Source organism: Erinaceus europaeus, chromosome 13, assembly GCF_950295315.1.
Source record: "Erinaceus europaeus chromosome 13, mEriEur2.1, whole genome shotgun sequence".
Classification (NCBI taxonomy): domain Eukaryota; kingdom Metazoa; phylum Chordata; class Mammalia; order Eulipotyphla; family Erinaceidae; genus Erinaceus; species Erinaceus europaeus.
Window position 1 is genome coordinate 66,730,507 of NC_080174.1, and position 17,630 is coordinate 66,748,136.

A 17,630-nucleotide genomic window follows, 5' to 3' on the forward strand; every position below is an offset into this window, starting at 1 on the left:
TTGACCCAGAATGATTACCTACACATGCACCAAAAAAAAAAAAGGGGGGGGAGGGAGGGTAGGAGAAGACCATTTGGTGAAGGAGGGGAAAGACATACATCAGTTCTAGGATCTTTACAGCAGTACTAAGACCTGAAGAGAGTGAAGGAAGAGAATCATTCTTTCATTTATTTATAATTTACTTTTTCTTACCAGAGTACTGCTTATGGTGGTGCCAGGGATTGAAGCTGGGACTTTGTAGCCTCAGGCATGAGAACCAATATGCTATCTACCCATTTCCAAGAATGGAATATATATTTGTCTCCAGGGTTATCGCTGGGGCTTGGTGCTGGCAGTAGGAATCCACTGCTCCTGGTGGCCATTTTTTAAATTGGATCGGACAGAGATAAATTGAGAAAGGAGAGTGAGATAGAGAGGGAGAGAGAAAGAGACATCTGTTGCCCTGCCTTCACCGCCTGTGAAGTGACCCCCCCCCCCAGCAGATAGCCAAGGGCTTAACCCAGGATCCTTGTGCGAGTCCTTGCACTTCGTACTATGTGTGCTTATTTCAGTGTGCCACTGCCCAACCCCCAAGAATCACTCTATGACCCAAGGGACAATGTGATTAATTTGGGCTCAGCCAAGAGGCAAACAAAACAAAACAAAACAACAGAAAACAAACAAAGCACAAACCAAAAGCAGTTTATTAGGAGAGTAAAGTCCCCAAAGCAACAACAGTCCTTGGCAAAATGACAGAAAAGAAGCCCGGAGAGCTTAATCCTCAATGGCATATTCCCATATGAGGCTTTTAAAATCTGACTCTACTTCTGGGACTTAGAATGTACATACACAGGCCTAGTAGGTCTATTTTAGGATACTATGCTAGCTTAGCAGAAACCTCTTAAAACTTATCCTGAGCATAAGAACAAGACTAAATCAGTAGTGAACTTACGCCTGCTGGCTGCTGGCACTGAGAGGCTGTAACCAAGAGAGCCCGCTCCAACTTCAGACCTGTATGGACCATCTCCGCCTGCCGGGAAGGAGAAGATTCAGCTATCAATGACACATTACAACTGAGAAGTCCTGATAAGAATAACCTGAAACCTCCACTTCCATGTACGCTGGTAGCAACCTTAGGCACCTTCATGTTGCTCTCCTCAGGTACTCACTCCAGATTTCAGGAGCTGATAGCAAAATTACATACATCACCATTCCTATTGAAACTAATTAGGAATCTGCATCTAAATTAAATAAATACAGGGCAGGGTGGTGGTGCACCTAGTTGAGTGCACATGTCAGTACATGCTACAATGTGCAAAGACCCAGGTTTGAGCCCCTGGTCCCCAACTGCAGGTAGAAAGCTTTGTGAGTGTTGAAGCAGTGTTTCAAGTGCCTCTCTCTCTCTCTCTCTTTTTTATTATTATACTAGAGCACTGTTCAGCTCTGGCTTATAGTGCTGTAGGGCACTGAACCTGGGACTTTGGAGCCTCAGGCATGAGAGTCTCTTTGCATAACCATTATGCTATCTACCCCTGCCCCATCTTTCTCCCTATCTCCCCCTTCCTTCTTAATTTCTGGCTGCCTCTATCCAATAAATAAATAAATAAATAAATAAATAAATAAAGATGTGGTCCGGGAGGTGGCGCAGTGATAAAGCTTTGGACTCTCAAGCATAAGGTACCAAGTTCGATCCCCAGCAGCGTATGTGCCAGAGTGATGTCTGGTTCTTTCTCTCTCCTGTCTTTCTCATAAATACATAAAATCTTTAAAATAAATAAATATAATAAAATTTGAAAAAATATAACTGAATACAAAGGAAATCAGAACAAGTTTTTAGATGAAGTTAAATCAGCAACTATGCATATGAACAATTTCATATGAAATACAGAGAAAAGTTTCCTACCTCTTATTACCAAAGGAAAACAACTGTTTTTCTCAAAAACTAGTGGTAGGAGTAAAAGTCAAAGAGCTAATTTTTGCCTAAAAGTCACAAGATATTTACTCATTTAGGTTAGAGCTGTTTCTGAAATGTTGGATTGTGATCCATTCACATAAACTAATTAAATCAACTTAGTGAGCTGTAACCAGCACTTTCTGAAGTTAAATGTAATAGTGAGTACAGCATATCACTTTGAAATTTTCAAGTAAAAAGTGAAAAAAAAATGCAGTACAAGTAGGCTAAATACTATTTCTGAAACACATCTCAATTACAAATATTTTTACTGAGGGTCATGGTAAAAAAGTTTCAGAAATATGAGGCTATAAGCAACTACTAAAATGTAAAAATTCAGAGTAGGCAATCTAGTGTTTCTGGTTTTGCATTTTAAAATATGCAAGTGATATATATATATATCTTAAAATCTTTTCAGATGTTAAAGATAAAGTAAAATGCATGACCAAGCAACTCTAAGTCCCAGTCCCACTTGAGAATTAATACTATTACTGACAGGTGGTAGAGAAGAGGTGAAAAGAGATCTTCCATAAACAAGTAGCCAGTCTTGCTGAAGGGTCCTAAAGATCCTATAACTGGTTACTGCTTACAAATGACCAGTTAGTTAACTGGCAGGAAGATTCTGAATCCCAGAGAGACAGAACCTCTTATCAGTGTGGGGTGGTGGTAACAATGTAGGAGGCAGTGCATAAAAGGAGTGGGTAGAGAGGCACCTGTCACTGTCTACTTCATATTCTTGCTGTGGGCTAAGTGCGAAAATAACCCATATTAGCATATGTAATGACTAGCAGAGTTTTATAAATGCTAAGTCAGGTGGATGACTCCTTTCAATAAGCTACTCTGGGCTGGATTATGTAACATTTTGGGATGAAACATGTTCTCACTGCAAAGACCAACTGAGCTGTGTTTTATGCACCAAGCAAACTATCTGTGTGATAAAAACTGGGGGGGGAGGGAGGCCACTGGAAAACCTAAGGAATAGTTTCTGGGTCCAGGATGAGCTGCTAAATACAGGTAGAGAAGAGAGAGTGAGAAGCCTCTCAGGGTCTCAAATTGAGAATCAAAGGTAAAAAGAAATTGAAGTCATCAATCCTTAAAAGAGGGGAAAAGGGTGAAACATGCTCACATGTTTTTGCACATCTCCCCCAATCTCTTTACTCATCTTCAGGTACTCTGCCACAGGACCTGCAAGCAGTGAATCAAACCCTTGCACATATGGAGCTGCTCCTGTTAAAGACAAACATACCACAGAGATTCAGCTATGCATCAGAAGGATTGATTCACAAATACAATTCCATAACATTCCCACCACTAGAGTTCTGGGTCCTCATCCCTTCTACTGGAAACTGCACTAGTTCTCCCTAGGTCTCAGATATGGGCTGACTTTTTATAATTATTTATCTCTACTTATCTAGCTATATATCTTTTGGCTTATTTTTTCTATAGCTTTGCCTTGGTTTCCTTTCTAAGTCACACCTATACCTGTTATTACTTCTGAATTTCCTCTTCTCTCTCAGATAAGAGAAACCTTGCCTGGCTTCCTCTGGTATTTTCTAGATTTGCTTCCCTTCCAGTAATGGTATTAAAAAAAAAATTCCTGGGGGTCGGGTGGTGGCGCAGCGGGTTAAGTGCATGTGGCGCAAAGCGCAGGGACCGGCATAAGGATCCCGGTTTGAGCCCCCGGCTCCCCACCTGCAGGGGAGTCGCTTCACAGGCGGTGAAGCAGGTCTGTAGGTGTCTATCTTTCTCTCCCCTTCTCTGTCTTCCCCTCCTCTCTCCATTTCTCTCTGTCCTATCCAACAACGAACTGCGTCAACAAGGGCAATAATAATAATAACCACAACGAAGCTACAACAAGGGCAACAAAAGGGGGGAAAAAATGGCCTCCAGGAGCGGTGGCATGGGTCAGGCACCAAGCCCAGCAATAACCCTGGAGGAGGAAAAAAAAAAAAAATTCCTGATGACAAATGTTTCGGGATCCTGGTGGAATTGGGATTCAGAACCGGCTAGTCTCCTTCTTTCACTATTCTCTGCCCTTTTGGGAGTATGGGAGTTCTTTTTAGGGTGCAGAAGCTGGCAGTTCTGACTTCTGTAATTGCTTCTCCGCTGACATAGGGATTAGTAGACTGATCCATACTCCCAGCCTATCAGAAGGACAATTCTTTAAAAGGCACTTTCAGGTTGGGGACACTGCAGCTGGCAGAGTGCCAGACCTGGCATGCCTAAAGCTTCCTGTTCAATACCCAGAGCCATATGTACCAGGAATGGTGCTTTGACCTAGTTATTTCTCTCTCACGTGAACACAAACTGTCTCCATATCGCATATGAAATAAATAAAATTAAAGAAATTTAAATACAGTGGTCGAGGAGATGGCACAATAGATAAAAGCATTGAACCCTCAAAAGCATGAGGTCCCAAGTTCAGTCCCTGGAAGTACATGTACCAGAGTGATGTCTGGTTCGTTCGTTCTCTTTTTCTCCCTCCTATCTTTCTCAGTAATAAATAAATAAAATCTTAAAAGGAAATTTAAATACAGTAAAAAAAGAATACTGGACCTGGAATCAGGAAACCTAGACTTTTGCTACAGTACTACTACTAATAGAACTGTAAGTTCATTTTCTTCTATGAGCTTAATTTTTTTAACCTATAGAATAAAAATAATATGATTCCCCAAAGTTCCTTTTATGTATAAGAGCCTATAACTATATGTATAAAATGAATGACATGCCCATCACTTGAAGAAATTTAAATTTTACTTGTCATTTGGTTTACACTGGAGTCATACTGCTGAAGAAAGAACAGGAAATATGACAAACAGGAAGTTCTGGTGTTAAAATAACTTAACCACAGACCTCCCTGCACAAGTCACTTCCTCCCTTATCTGTTAACAGCAATGACAGGAGAGAAATTATCTGTGTGAAGCATTTTGGAAAGTTAGCTCCAAGGGAGAGAATACATTATAGAAAATCTCTAGTCAAGGCACTGAGTTTTCTCTCAAAGTATCTTGCTGGGCAGGCTGCATACTGCTTACCTTTTGAAGAACTGTCTCCATGCCCACAGTGCATGTCAGAAGCATGAGATACTGCCTCCAGGCGGCCTACTGCTCTCTCCAATCTTTCGACCAGATTTTGCATGTCAGCCATAATGTACCACCTGTTGAAACAGATTGTCATTTGTTTTAATATACATAGCACATAAGGAGAAAATAATGTTGAGGGGGGTAGAAAGGGCGCCAATGCTAAGGAACAGAATCATTTAATAGTAAAATAAAACGAAAAATAGCTTAGCATATTTGAAAAACCATACAGGCCTTAGTAAGCAAGATAAGTACCCAGGAAAAGTATTCTCTAAAAAGTATATTCCCCTTGCAGGTGGGGAGAAGTTGGGCAGTAGCACAGCAGGTTAAGTGTATGTGGCACCAAGCTCAAGGACCGGCTTAAGAATCCCGGTTCGAGCCCCCAGCTCCCCACCTGCAGGGGAGTCACTTCACAAGCGGTGAAGCAGGTCTGTAGGTGTCTATCTTTCTTTCCCCCTCTGTCTTCCCCTCCTCTCTCCATTTCTCTCTGTCCTACCCAATGACGACATCAATAACAATAACAATAATAACTACAACAATAAAACAACAAGGGCAACAAAAGTGAGTAATTTTTTTAAAAAAATATTAATTGGGGGACTGGGTGGTATGCACATATTATCAGGTGCAAGAAACTAGGTTCAAGCCCCTGGTCCCCACCTGCAGTGAAGCACAGCTGCAGCTGTCTTTTTTTCACCCTCTCTCTCTCTCCCTTCTTAATTTCTTTCTGTCCTATCAATAAAGTAAAGTAAGGGCTGTGTGGTAGATAAGGGATTGGACTCTCAAGTATGAGGTCCCAAGTTCAATCTCTGGCAGCACATGTACCACAGTGATGTCTGGTTCTTCCTCTCTCTTCTATCTTTCTCATAAATAAATAAATAAAATAAATAAAATCTTAAAAAAAAAAAAAAAGGGCCTGGGTAGTGGTGCGACTGGTTGAGCACACATGCTATAATGGGCAAGGACCTAGGTTCAAGCCCTCATTTCCCATCTGCAGGGGGAAAGCTTCACAAGCAGCTAAATAGTACTGCAGGTATCTCTCTCCCTTACTCCCTCTCCCTCTCAATTTCTCTTTGTCCAATACATAAGTAAGAAATTAATTAGTTCAAGTAACTGAAATTGAATGAACTCTTTGAAGCTGTCTAAAATGACCAAATTCTCTAAATACGAATATATCAGAATATCTCAATAAATTGCCATTCCCGTGGAAGAGGAAAAGTAGCAGAAAAAATAAAGACAGTATAATTCCTTGTTCCATTATTTTCTGTGCACCTCTGTTCATTCTGTTCTAAGTTTTTCTGGGCCTAGTGTCTCACTAGGAATACTGCTGAGGAGGGAGGAGGGAGTAGAAACGGAAAGAGAGGGGGAGGGAAAAGTACAGAAAAAGCAGATAAACCCTTCCATTTCTCAACCTGGAGAAGTAGCAGAGCCTCTAAATCTTTGCTCTAATCACAGAGTATAGACTAGAAGCAGCCAACATACTTTCCTTTATGTTATGCCATCATCACTAAATAGCTGCCCTGTTCCATTCTGGGTACTGTGCAGGGACAGACTCACATACAAGCCACCACACTCTAGAAACCTCAGAAGGAAAGGCAGGGAATGCAACGAACTCCCAAGCTACCTTCTATTAATAGGCACCACCCATTCTGTTATAAAACACATTCTATTATAAACAATGGATGCTATAGGCTGAAGCCACTGTTAACATGGAAACACGCTATAAATTTCTCTAAAGGCTGACAGAGTTGGTGAAGCCTATCAATATTTGTTGTTAATTTTTTAAAAAAATTTTCCCTTTATTTGATAGAACAGAGAAATTGAGAGGGGAGGGTGAGATAAAAATAGAGATAGGGGAGGCGGGCGGTAGCAGCAGGTTAAGTGCACATGGCACAAAGCGCAAGGACCGGTAAAAGGATCCTGGTTAGAGCCCCTGACTCCCCACCTCAGGGGAGTCGCTTCACAGGTCTGCAGGTGTCTATCTTTCTCTCCTCTCTGTCTTCCCCTCCTCTCTCTATTTCTCTCTGTCCTATCCAGCGACGACGACATCAATAACAATAATAACTACAACAATAAAACAAGGGCAACAAAAGGGAAAAAAATATTAAAAAATTAAAAAAAGTTAAAAAAAAAAAAAGAGAGAGATAGGGCTGGAGAGAGAGCAGAATGGTTACACCAAAGACTTTCCCTGCCTGAGGTGCCTAGGTTCCAGGTTCAGTTCCTAGTACCACCACATGCTACAGCTGAGCAGTGCTCTGGTGTCTTTCTCTCTCATAAAGATAAAAATATTAAAAAAATAAAGAGACACAGGGGGCAGGTGGTGGCACACCTGATTGTGTACATGTTATAATGCACAAGGACCTGGGTTTGAGACCCCTTCCCCATCACCACTTCATAAGTGGTGAAACAGTGCCTTCTCAATTTCTGGCTGTCTCTATCCAATAAATTATATATATATCCAATAAATAAATTATATATATAATTATGTGTATGTGTATATGCTTATATAAATATATATAAATAAATTATATATGTATAATTTATATATGGGAGGGAGAAAGACACCTGCAATACTGTTTCACTACTTGTGAAGCTTTATTCTCTGCAGGAGGGGATTTGGAGTTTAAGCCTGGGTTCTGGCACATGGTAATGTTCGCACTCAACTAGATGTGCCACTACCCAGCCCCTCACACCTACCAACCTTAAAAAGTTAGTAATACAATTCCAAGAAATGTGTTTTCTTACTTTTCTGTATTTTACTTGTTAGGGTTTCACTGCCAAACAAGTTACAGTTCTTTCTCATATAATCAAAATGAAAAGGGACAATGAGGCTATTACGCAGCTAATCTTATTCTACCACAACATTCCACATTACCTAGCATATTCAGCTTGGAGATAAGAGTAAAATTTGAAATACTATGGGAAATAATATTCAAAATTGAAGGAGTTGGGTTGGTCAGTGGTGCATCCAGTTAAGCACACATTACCAAATGCAATGACCCAGGTTCGAGCACCCACTCCCACCTTTTTTTTTTTCACTCTCCCTCTCTATCTTCCCTTTCTCTCTCAATTACCCTCTATCCTACCAAAACTAAAAAAAAAAAAAAGGGGGGGGGGGATGGCCACCAGGAACAGTGGGCTCATAGTGCTGGCACCGAGACCCAGCAATAACCCTGGTGGCAATTTAAAAAATTGTTTTTAAGGAATCACACACACACACACACACACACACACACACACACACTCTCTCTCTCTCTCTCTCTCTCTCTCTCACCTTATTTTATTTTCTGAGTACACAGTCATGCAGCCTGAGAGGCAGTAGCACTGGACTTTTAAGCATGAAGGCCAGAGTTTGAGCCCTGGCATCACAGGTGCCAGAATGGTGCTCTGGTTCATGGTCTCTCTCTCATTAATAAAAATCATTTTTTTAACTGCTTCTAATTTATCATGAGTTACTCCTCATAATGTCAATCACAGCTGGTAGCCTGGAACCAGGCTGTTGCTGCAGTAGTAGAGCTTGGAACTTACAAACATAATGTTTTCTTTTTTTCCTCATATAAAGAATATAAATAATTAACAAGTATGTACAAAGTCACAGTCTATGGGAGGTCAAATTCATTCCTAAATCTTCAACTACTATTATCACAGCTAGTACCAGCTAGTCCGGAGCATTCTATTGTGATTCAGAGCTTTTTTAAATTTAATTTTATATATTTATTATTGAATAGAGACAGAGGAATTGAGAGGGGTGGGGGAGACAGAGGGAGAGAGACAGAGACACCTGCAGCCCTGCTCTACCACTCGTGGCTTTCCCCCTACAGATGGAGACCAGGGGCTTGAACATGCAACCTTGTACACTGCAATGTGTGCACTTAACTAGGTGTGCCACCGCCTGGCCTGTTTCAGAGCTTTGGATCCATTTCCTAGATATCTCTACCTGCATGTTCCAAAGGCACCTCAAACAGAAATGTTTAACAGAGAATCTATCATCTTTCCTTCATTATCTTGGTTATTCAGCAATACCAGTGATTGCCTGATTAACCAAGCTAGTAAACTGTAAACTGTTAGGCAATATAATCTAGTGGTTAGGAAAGAGGTCTTTAGAGAAGTCAGATCACAAGTTAAAATAACAGCACACAGGGGCTCCGTGACTATGAGCAGTACCAAACTTTTTGAACCTCATCTTCCTTGTCTGTATAATGAGGACAATGACAGTACAAATTCCAAATGGGTACAGTGAGAATGAGGAGGGCACATATAAGTGCTTGGCTAGGTCATGAAAAGTAGTAAGGATTTCATAATCATTAACTAAATTATCTTCCTTCAGCAAATCTAATCGGTTGTCAAAATCTATAGGCTCTGGGCAGGGGTATGTATTTCAAGAATAGATGCCCTTTGCCTTTATTCTAATTGACAAAAATTAGGTCATGACTGTGCCTCATTTACTGCAATGACCTTGCTAATTACAGTAATTCTTAAATGTGACCAGAATTATGATTACTGTTCACTACTCCCCAGGACATTCAGAGTACTAAGTACAAATCTGGGTCTCCATAATCTGGTGCTGTTTTATCTTCTACTACTCTTCCAATTCTGTCACTAGCCACACCTTTCTTCTGCACACTAAGCAACTTAAGTGTACTTATATTTTCAGACAGGTTTTCTCTTACTTCTGAGCCTTTATAATGCTATCTACACTGTGGTTGCTCCCTCCACCTCAAATTGGCCAACTGAATTTTCATGTTTGCGACCCCAGGATTTCTAGGTTTAATCCCTGGCATGACCTTACAGTATAATTCCTAAAGAAAACTTTTCCAATTCAGTATGCTTTTCCTTCACATCTGCCCCCTCTCCAGAATTCTACTTGTCCACTAAGCCTCAGCTAAGGTATCACCTCCAAAGACGCAATTCCGTAACACTATACACTATTCTCTACCACATTGTTTAAAACAATTTACTTGAGTGGCTCAGGAGGTAGTACAGTGGATAAAGCATTGAACTCTTAAGTATGGGGTTCAAGTTTGATCCTTGGCATCTCATGTGTAAGAGTGATACTCTGGTTCTCTCTCTCTTCCTCCTTCCCTCTCATTAATAAGTAAATCTTTAAAAAATTAAATCATTCATTTAATAGTGAATCTCGCCATTTCTTCTGTCAAATTAGGGAAGAAAAGGTTTCAAATGTTTTGCCTTTTTGGATCTCACAAGCACTCCCATCTTTCACATAAATGCTGCCTTTTGGGGCACAAATCACTTTGCTATAAGTATCTACAAACCAAATAACATAAGGAAATCAATTTACTGGATTATAAAATAGCAACTGAAATAATACCCCAAGAGCCAGGGAAATGAGCTCAACTAACAGCATCAGACATACAAGTACCAGAGTAGTATTTGCTCTGTTTTATATGAAACTTTTTCATATCTAATATATAATAATATTCCTCCCTTATAGTTGCCAAGTGCTTTAATATCACCTAACTGACGCTTCTTCTGAAACTTAAAGTACTTCTGATATGTTCTGAAGATACTAATCACCATATTCAGAATAAAGAAACTGACAAAAGCTATAAATAAGTTTACCAGACATCAAAAACCAGTGAGTAGATAACATGAGCCTTAAGCAGAAAAAAAATTTTTTTTTACATTTTATTATCTTTATTTATTGGATAGATAGCTGTTGTTTTCGACGGGTTAGGTTGTTTCCGCCAGGCTGGCTTCACGGGCAGGTAACAGACGACCAGGGACTCATAGTTGAGCTGTAGGCAGTATCTCTTTATTCATGCAGGACGCAGCACAATCTAAGCCAAGCTGAGCTAAACTAAAGGTAAAGTACTCTAAAACTCACAATGCTGTCTTTATATATACTTGACAAGTAGGGTGGAAACAGGGTGTGACATAGAGAGGGTGGAGAGAAAAGTGACTGGTGACAATCAGAGTGTGACAAGGAGGGGGGGTGGAGGAAAAACATATCATGAAACAGTGGGGATTGAACCAATGCCCTGGAGGGAGGTGCTTGTTAACAGCGGTTATATAAATAGAATGAAGTGGTTATGTAAATAGAATAGTGTTAAGCAGGGGGGATTTAAACCAAATGAAACAGAAGGGGTCTCATGCATACCAACAATTCCCCCTTTCTTTTTAACTAATGGCCATTGTGGGGTGAACAGAAACGTATATCCTACAGGCGTTTTCAAAAGAACTGGCATAAGACATGGAAAACAAAATAGGCGAGCAGCAATAATCAGTGTGATGCCAAGTGGAGCTTTTCTTGCCTCAAAGGGCAAGGCCTAGCAGGTGAAAGGGCATTTCTTGCCTCTGGGAACGCTTCACGCCTCTGGGGGCATCTCTTGCCTCAAAGGGCGTTTCCTGCCTCTGTGGGCATCTCTTGCCTCTTGGGGCGCTTCATGCCTCTGTGGGCATAACCTAATAAGGAGGGGGAGTTTTCTGCCTCTGGGACAGAGCCTGCAGGCGAGGGGACATGGTCTATAAAGTCTCAAGGCAATTGGCTGAAGTTAGTCTTTGAGAAACACAGCTGTGTGTACCAGTAAGTCCGATGGAGGTGTCAGTCCAAAGTAGCTGACCACAGAAGAAAATGCCGGAGGATGAAACGCTGCACGTCTGTCTCGATGGGGAATGTTGGCCACCAGAATTCTGCTTTTCTGTAGAGAGTGAGCTTTCGAGTCTGTGAATCTGTTTCTTCAGGTTGTGCCAGGTCACATTATTGGTTTCCGGGGGCGATGTCAGAGAACAGGGGTCCAAATGGATTTCCGGGAATTCCATTTGAGTAGATGCTTTTTCATGTGAAGACTTGACAGCTGAAATTCACTTACTTGTCAAACAAAACTTGTAGCAGATTAGAAGTTTACTATAATTGATAACTCCATTATAATTGGAAGTCCTTTCTAGTATGATTTTAAGGTTGTTTAAACAGTTTAAACTCAATAAAATGTGGAAAGGTAAACAGAAGAACCACAGTTAAAAGCCTCAAGCATGAGAATAATTAACATAATCATTGCACTATCTGCCCCACCCATAACTCACACAGTTTTCAGGATTAAACGTTGCAGATTCATGTCAAGACGTAAAAGAGAAATCAAAGGAGGAAAAAACAATTTTTTGGATTGTTTCTGGATGTCTCTAGAAATCATGGCTGCGTCCAGCATTTTTTTTTTTTAAGTCAATGTCAAACAAAAATTCAGTCATTCAAATCATTCTCTTATGAAACGCAACTTGAACCAGATTATCAAGATCTCACCATGTAGGATTAAGAATCCCCGGAGGGCGACCTAGTTCAAAAAGCTCCTCGAAATTCCATTTAGGGTGTTTCTGACTATTCCTGCTGGATTGCTTCAGGCACCCATTTTTAAAAGCGTCTTCCCATCGAAGAAAGAATCCAATCAGGAGAGTAGAACTATCCACGTGTCTCCATACTTGGGAACTGCCAGGGTACTCGAGAATGTTCTTCAGATTAGAGTAGTCCTTCTCCATGGGAAACATTCGAGAAGAAGTCCAGAAAGTTCCAGGGGAAATCCCCATGCATATCCCAAGGTCTACGATCACGGTCATAAAGAACGAAATTATGGCCTGGAGCGAAATGTAGTCCTTTTCCTCGGGAAACATGAGAGAGGGAATCCAGAAAGTCCAAGGAGAAATCTCCTTGCATCTCCCAAGCTCTATGATCCCGGTCATAAGAAACCAAAGTTCCCGGTCAGGGAACCGAAATGTGGCCCAGAGTAAAATGTTCCAGAGACAGAGAAACTGTCTCATAATGAAACAGTAGAGGCTTTGGCAAACCTCTTCGTAAGTAGAAGAGAAGACCATAGTGCATAGGTAGGCAAAGTCTTCACTTATCTGGGAGTTGCGCAGGTCTGGTCCCACGTTGTTGCGCCATATGTCGTTTTCGACGGGTTAGGTTGTTTCCGCCAGGCTGGCTTCACGGGCAGGTAACAGACGACCAGGGACTCATAGTTGAGCTGTAGGCAGTATCTCTTTATTCATGCAGGACGCAGCACAATCTAAGCCAAGCTGAGCTAAACTAAAGGTAAAGTACTCTAAAACTCACAATGCTGTCTTTATATATACTTGACAAGTAGGGTGGAAACAGGGTGTGACATAGAGAGGGTGGAGAGAAAAGTGACTGGTGACAATCAGAGTGTGACAAGGAGGGGGGGGTGGAGGAAAAACATATCATGAAACAGTGGGGATTGAACCAATGCCCTGGAGGGAGGTGCTTGTTAACAGCGGTTATATAAATAGAATGAAGTGGTTATGTAAATAGAATAGTGTTAAGCAGGGGGGATTTAAACCAAATGAAACAGAAGGGGTCTCATGCATACCAACAGATAGCCAGAAATTGAGAGGACAGGGGAGGCAGAGAGGGAGAGAGACAGAGACACCTGCAGCACCACTTCACCACTGGTGAAGCTTTCCCCCTGCAAGTGGGGACCAGGGGCCTGAACCTGGGTCCATGCACACTGTACCATGTGCACTCAACTAGGTGTGACACCACCCAGCCTCCAGCAGAATTTTCTAAATCCTAGTCTGAGAGTATTCTAATCATTCTACCTGGCTTTTAAGCAATTAAATGACTATGTTATTCATCACAGCATCAAGCCCTCACTAGTTGCCTAGCCCAGCAGGTGAGTTCAAAGTCTCTATGGTATCTTTACTCATTACTGGCAGCTTTCAATTATCTCTACGGAGACCATACTTTCCTTCCTTCCTTCCTTCCTTCCTTCCTTCCTTTCTTTCTTTCTCTCTTTCTTTTTTTTAAACATGATTTCCCCCCCTTTGTTGTGGGATTAATGTAATATAATGACCATAATTTTCAATTATATTCAAGACAGATGACACATTTGGAAGAAAGATATTTAAAAGGGGATTAAAAAAAAAATACAGAATTGCCACAGTAGAAAACTCCAACTCAGCCTAATCTTGCTCCTTGACATTTCTTTCTTTTTTTTGCCCCCAGGGTTATTGCTGGGGCTCGGTGTCTGCACCATGAATCCACTGCTCCTGGAGGCCTTTTTTTTTTTTTCCCCCTTTTGTTGCCCTTGTTGTGGTTATTGTTGTTGTTGTTGATGTAGTTCGCTGTTGGATAGGACAGAGAGAAATGGAGAGAGAGGTGAAGACAGAGAGGGGGGAGAGAAAGATAGACATCTGCAGACCTGCTTTACCGCCTGTGAAATGACTCCCCTGCAGGTGGGGAGATGGGGGCTCCAACCGGGATTCTTATGCCAGTCCTTGCGCTTTGCACCACCTGCGCTTAACCCACTGCGCTACCGCCCGACCCCAGCTCCTTGACATTTCTTATTGACAATAGAACTCCATGGACGCCTCCATAATTCCCAATTACTTAACTAATTCCCAATTACTTAAGCATTCATCACAAAAACTTTCAAAAGAGGCAATCCTAAGTATACATGTCTAAGGAGTCCCAACTGCATTACATACTAACTGTGTAACTTTAGGATGTCATTTAATGGCTCCTTAGCTAGCACACAGAGATATAAAGATCAAAGGAGTACAAGAGTCACTTTGCTAGCTTTAAAATGTAGTTCAATGGGGGTGTGGATCCACCTGTCAACGCCCATGTCCAGCGGAGAAGCAATTACAGAAGCTAGATCTCCCACCTTCTGCACCCCATAAAGGTCTTTGGCCCAGACTCCCACAGGGATAAATAGTAAGGAACCTTCCAATGGAGGAGTGGGATACAGAACTCTGGTGGTGGGAATTATATGGACTTATACCCCCCTTATCCCACAATCTTGTCAATCATTATTAAATCACTAACAAAAAATGCAGTTCAAGTGCGAAATATCACCACTGCACACTGTAAGCTAAATATGGCATTTTAGCCATTTACCTCCTACTCTTTCCTACCACCCAGTCCCATGGAAGCACCATGGACAGCCCAGCATGCAGACACTGCTAATAAAGTGGAAGAGCTTAGCACTGTTGTGGTTACTGAAGAAATGAAGACACAGTCCCTGCCTTCCAGGAGCTTTCATTATCACTGGGAATGTTAACAAAAAAGAAACATCAATGAGATAAGCACTGAAGTGGACAAAGTACAAGCACATGTGATTTTGAGTTCGATCCCTGTCGTCCAACCTGCTAAAGTGACGCTGTTTCTTACAGCCTCCATTTTGCTCCTTTATAATCTTAAAAAACAAAGACCTACTTCAGATTATGTAACTTTTTTTAAAAAGAAAAAAAAAGGAAAAGTTAAACTATCAGTCTATATGTCAGTTTTTTCTTTTTAAGATTTTATTTATTAATGAGAAAGATAAGAGGAGAGAAAGAACCAGACATCACTCTGGCACATGTGCTATTGGGGATTGAAAACAGAACCTCGTGCTTGAGAGTCCAATGCTTTATCCACTGTGCCATTTCCCAGCCCACTCAGGATTTTTTTTTCTTCACAGCATGTTGTATGATTATTAATTACATAGTACAAATAGCTTTAGGCTGAATAAATATCTCACCAGGTAGGACACCTGCCCTGCCATACATGCAGTGTAAACTTCAGCCTCAGCAGCAAATGGCAGGTGCTGTGGTGCCTTTCTGTCTCTCTGACTGTCTTTCCTTTGAATGAAATAGTGAGCCCACAGTGGTGAAATCGCACATACACAAGGTCTGGGTGACACATACACAATTAAAAACTACATTTTTTTTCTAAGAAAAATCTTTTATTTTACACACAGTAGAAAGTATACCCACTAACATATTATGTACAAAAACACTATTTTATTTTTATTTTTTTAATATTTATTTTACTTTTGAGAGAGATGCAAATAAAGAGACACAGAGAGAAACACCAGTTCACTGCTCAGCTCTAGCTTATGGTGGTGTGGAGGATTGAACCTGGGACTTTGTGGAGCCTCAGGCATGACTGTCTTGTTTGCATAACCATTATGCTATCTCCCCACCAAAAAAACTACATTATTTTAAAAGAAACCACTGAGGATTGAAAGTAGTCTAGTTTTAAGGGGGAAGTGGGGTATCTTGATGGAAGGTAAGAAAGGCATTCCAGAGCATCAAAAGCAAGAAGGGGAGATCATGTGCAGAAAGTGTGAACAGGTTAATCTACATAGAACATTCAGTTTCATGGGGGAAAATGCTAGTGGGCCAGGAGGTAGTACAGTGATGGACTCTAAGCATGAGGTCTCAAGTTCAACCCCCAGTACTGCATGTGCCATAGTGGTGCTCTGGTTCTTTCTCATAAATAAGTAAATATTTTTAAAAGAGAGGGGGGGAGGAGGCAGGGGAGTCTTGGTAGGGATGCAAGGCTTGAGGGAATTCAGTATCTGAATTTGATATAACAAACATGTTAAGCAAAGAAGTGTTAGGGGCCGGGTGGTGGCACACCTGGTTGAGTGTACATGTTACAATGTGTAAGGACCTGGATTCAAGCCCCTGGTCCCCAACTGCAGAGGGAAAGCTTCACCAGTGATGAAGCAGGGCTACAGGTGTCTCTCTGTTTCTGTCCTTCTCTATCTATCCCTTCCTCTCGATTTCTGGCTGTCTCTATCCAGTAAGATTTTTAAAAAGAATACTTTATAAATTTCTAGTGTTTCAAATAAAACCCACATTTCTATCAAATCACATAAAAACTAAATGAAAAAAAAAGTAACCTACAAATAACCATTTATAGGCAAGTAAGTAGAACTTGAATTAAGTCTGTGTGTGTGTGTGTGGTGGTGGTGGGGGAAGCAGAATAGTTTTTCTGCCCTAAGGAAGTTACCTTCACTAAATCACTAGATCTCAGCCTTAGGAGGGATTCTAGAAATCATCTTGTAAAAAAATACCAAACAGGGCTTCCAATAGTTTCAGCAACTAGGTAACCTCTGTTAAAATGCATTCAATGTAGAGAGTCCAATACTTTGGGGAGTATTTAAAAATTCTTCCTTATTTGGGAGCAAAATCTGCCTCCTTGTAATTTCCACCCACTGCTCTTAGCTCTGCCCCTGGAGGTCACACAAAACAAGTGTGCATTAAACACAGAACAAGTATTAACTGTGTCCTGCTGACTAATGAGCATAGCAGCATTCAGAGAAGGGAAAGATGACTCCAGAACTGTTAATTCAGAAGCCTAAGATAATGATGATGCTGTAGGCTGAAACAGGCTTCTGGCATGTTCCAGTTTTGGTCTTTTGGGGTCAATTTGGATACATAGATTTTAAAGAAAAGATTAAGTTTCCAAGGGGAAATGTCCAATAAGTAGTTAGAAATAAAGCTTGTGAAAGGATCAAAGTTGGAAATAAGTATCTGCAAGTTTTAACAACGAAATGTCATTAAGTCACAAGAATGGATAAACTCTTGGATGAATATCATTGGCTTGATTCACCAGCAATTTCTTTTGTGGTTTGAAAATGTATGTATCAGAAATGGGTAGTGATTCCTGATAAAACTGCTTCATCATTCTAACAACTCAAACACCTAATTCCTTCATACTGTCAAGGAAGTTGTACAGCAGTAAATGGAACCAAGTTACTCCTGCCATTATTGTCTCATCTCACCAGGTAGTTAAAGTGGTATAAGGAGCTGGGTGGGGGCACTCCTAGTTGAGAGCACACATTTACAGTGTGCAAGGATCCCAGTTCAAGCTACTGGTTCCCACCTGC

General features: G+C 41.0%; 1 protein-coding gene across 2 annotated transcripts in view; it reads right to left on the minus strand.

Moving 5' to 3' along the window:
- The window catches only part of CAP1 (cyclase associated actin cytoskeleton regulatory protein 1), a 36,223-nt gene that overhangs the window by 11,844 nt on the left and 6,749 nt on the right, over nt 1-17,630 (minus strand). For both annotated transcript variants that reach the window (XM_016190001.2, XM_007527079.3), the window contains exons 2-4: nt 4,963-5,084; nt 3,057-3,157; nt 932-1,009 (exon numbers count right to left, since the gene is read on the minus strand). In XM_016190001.2, coding sequence (XP_016045487.1) covers nt 932-1,009; nt 3,057-3,157; nt 4,963-5,074 — 291 coding nt within the window. In that variant the 5' untranslated portion in view covers nt 5,075-5,084. The remainder of the gene's footprint in view (nt 1-931; nt 1,010-3,056; nt 3,158-4,962; nt 5,085-17,630) is intronic.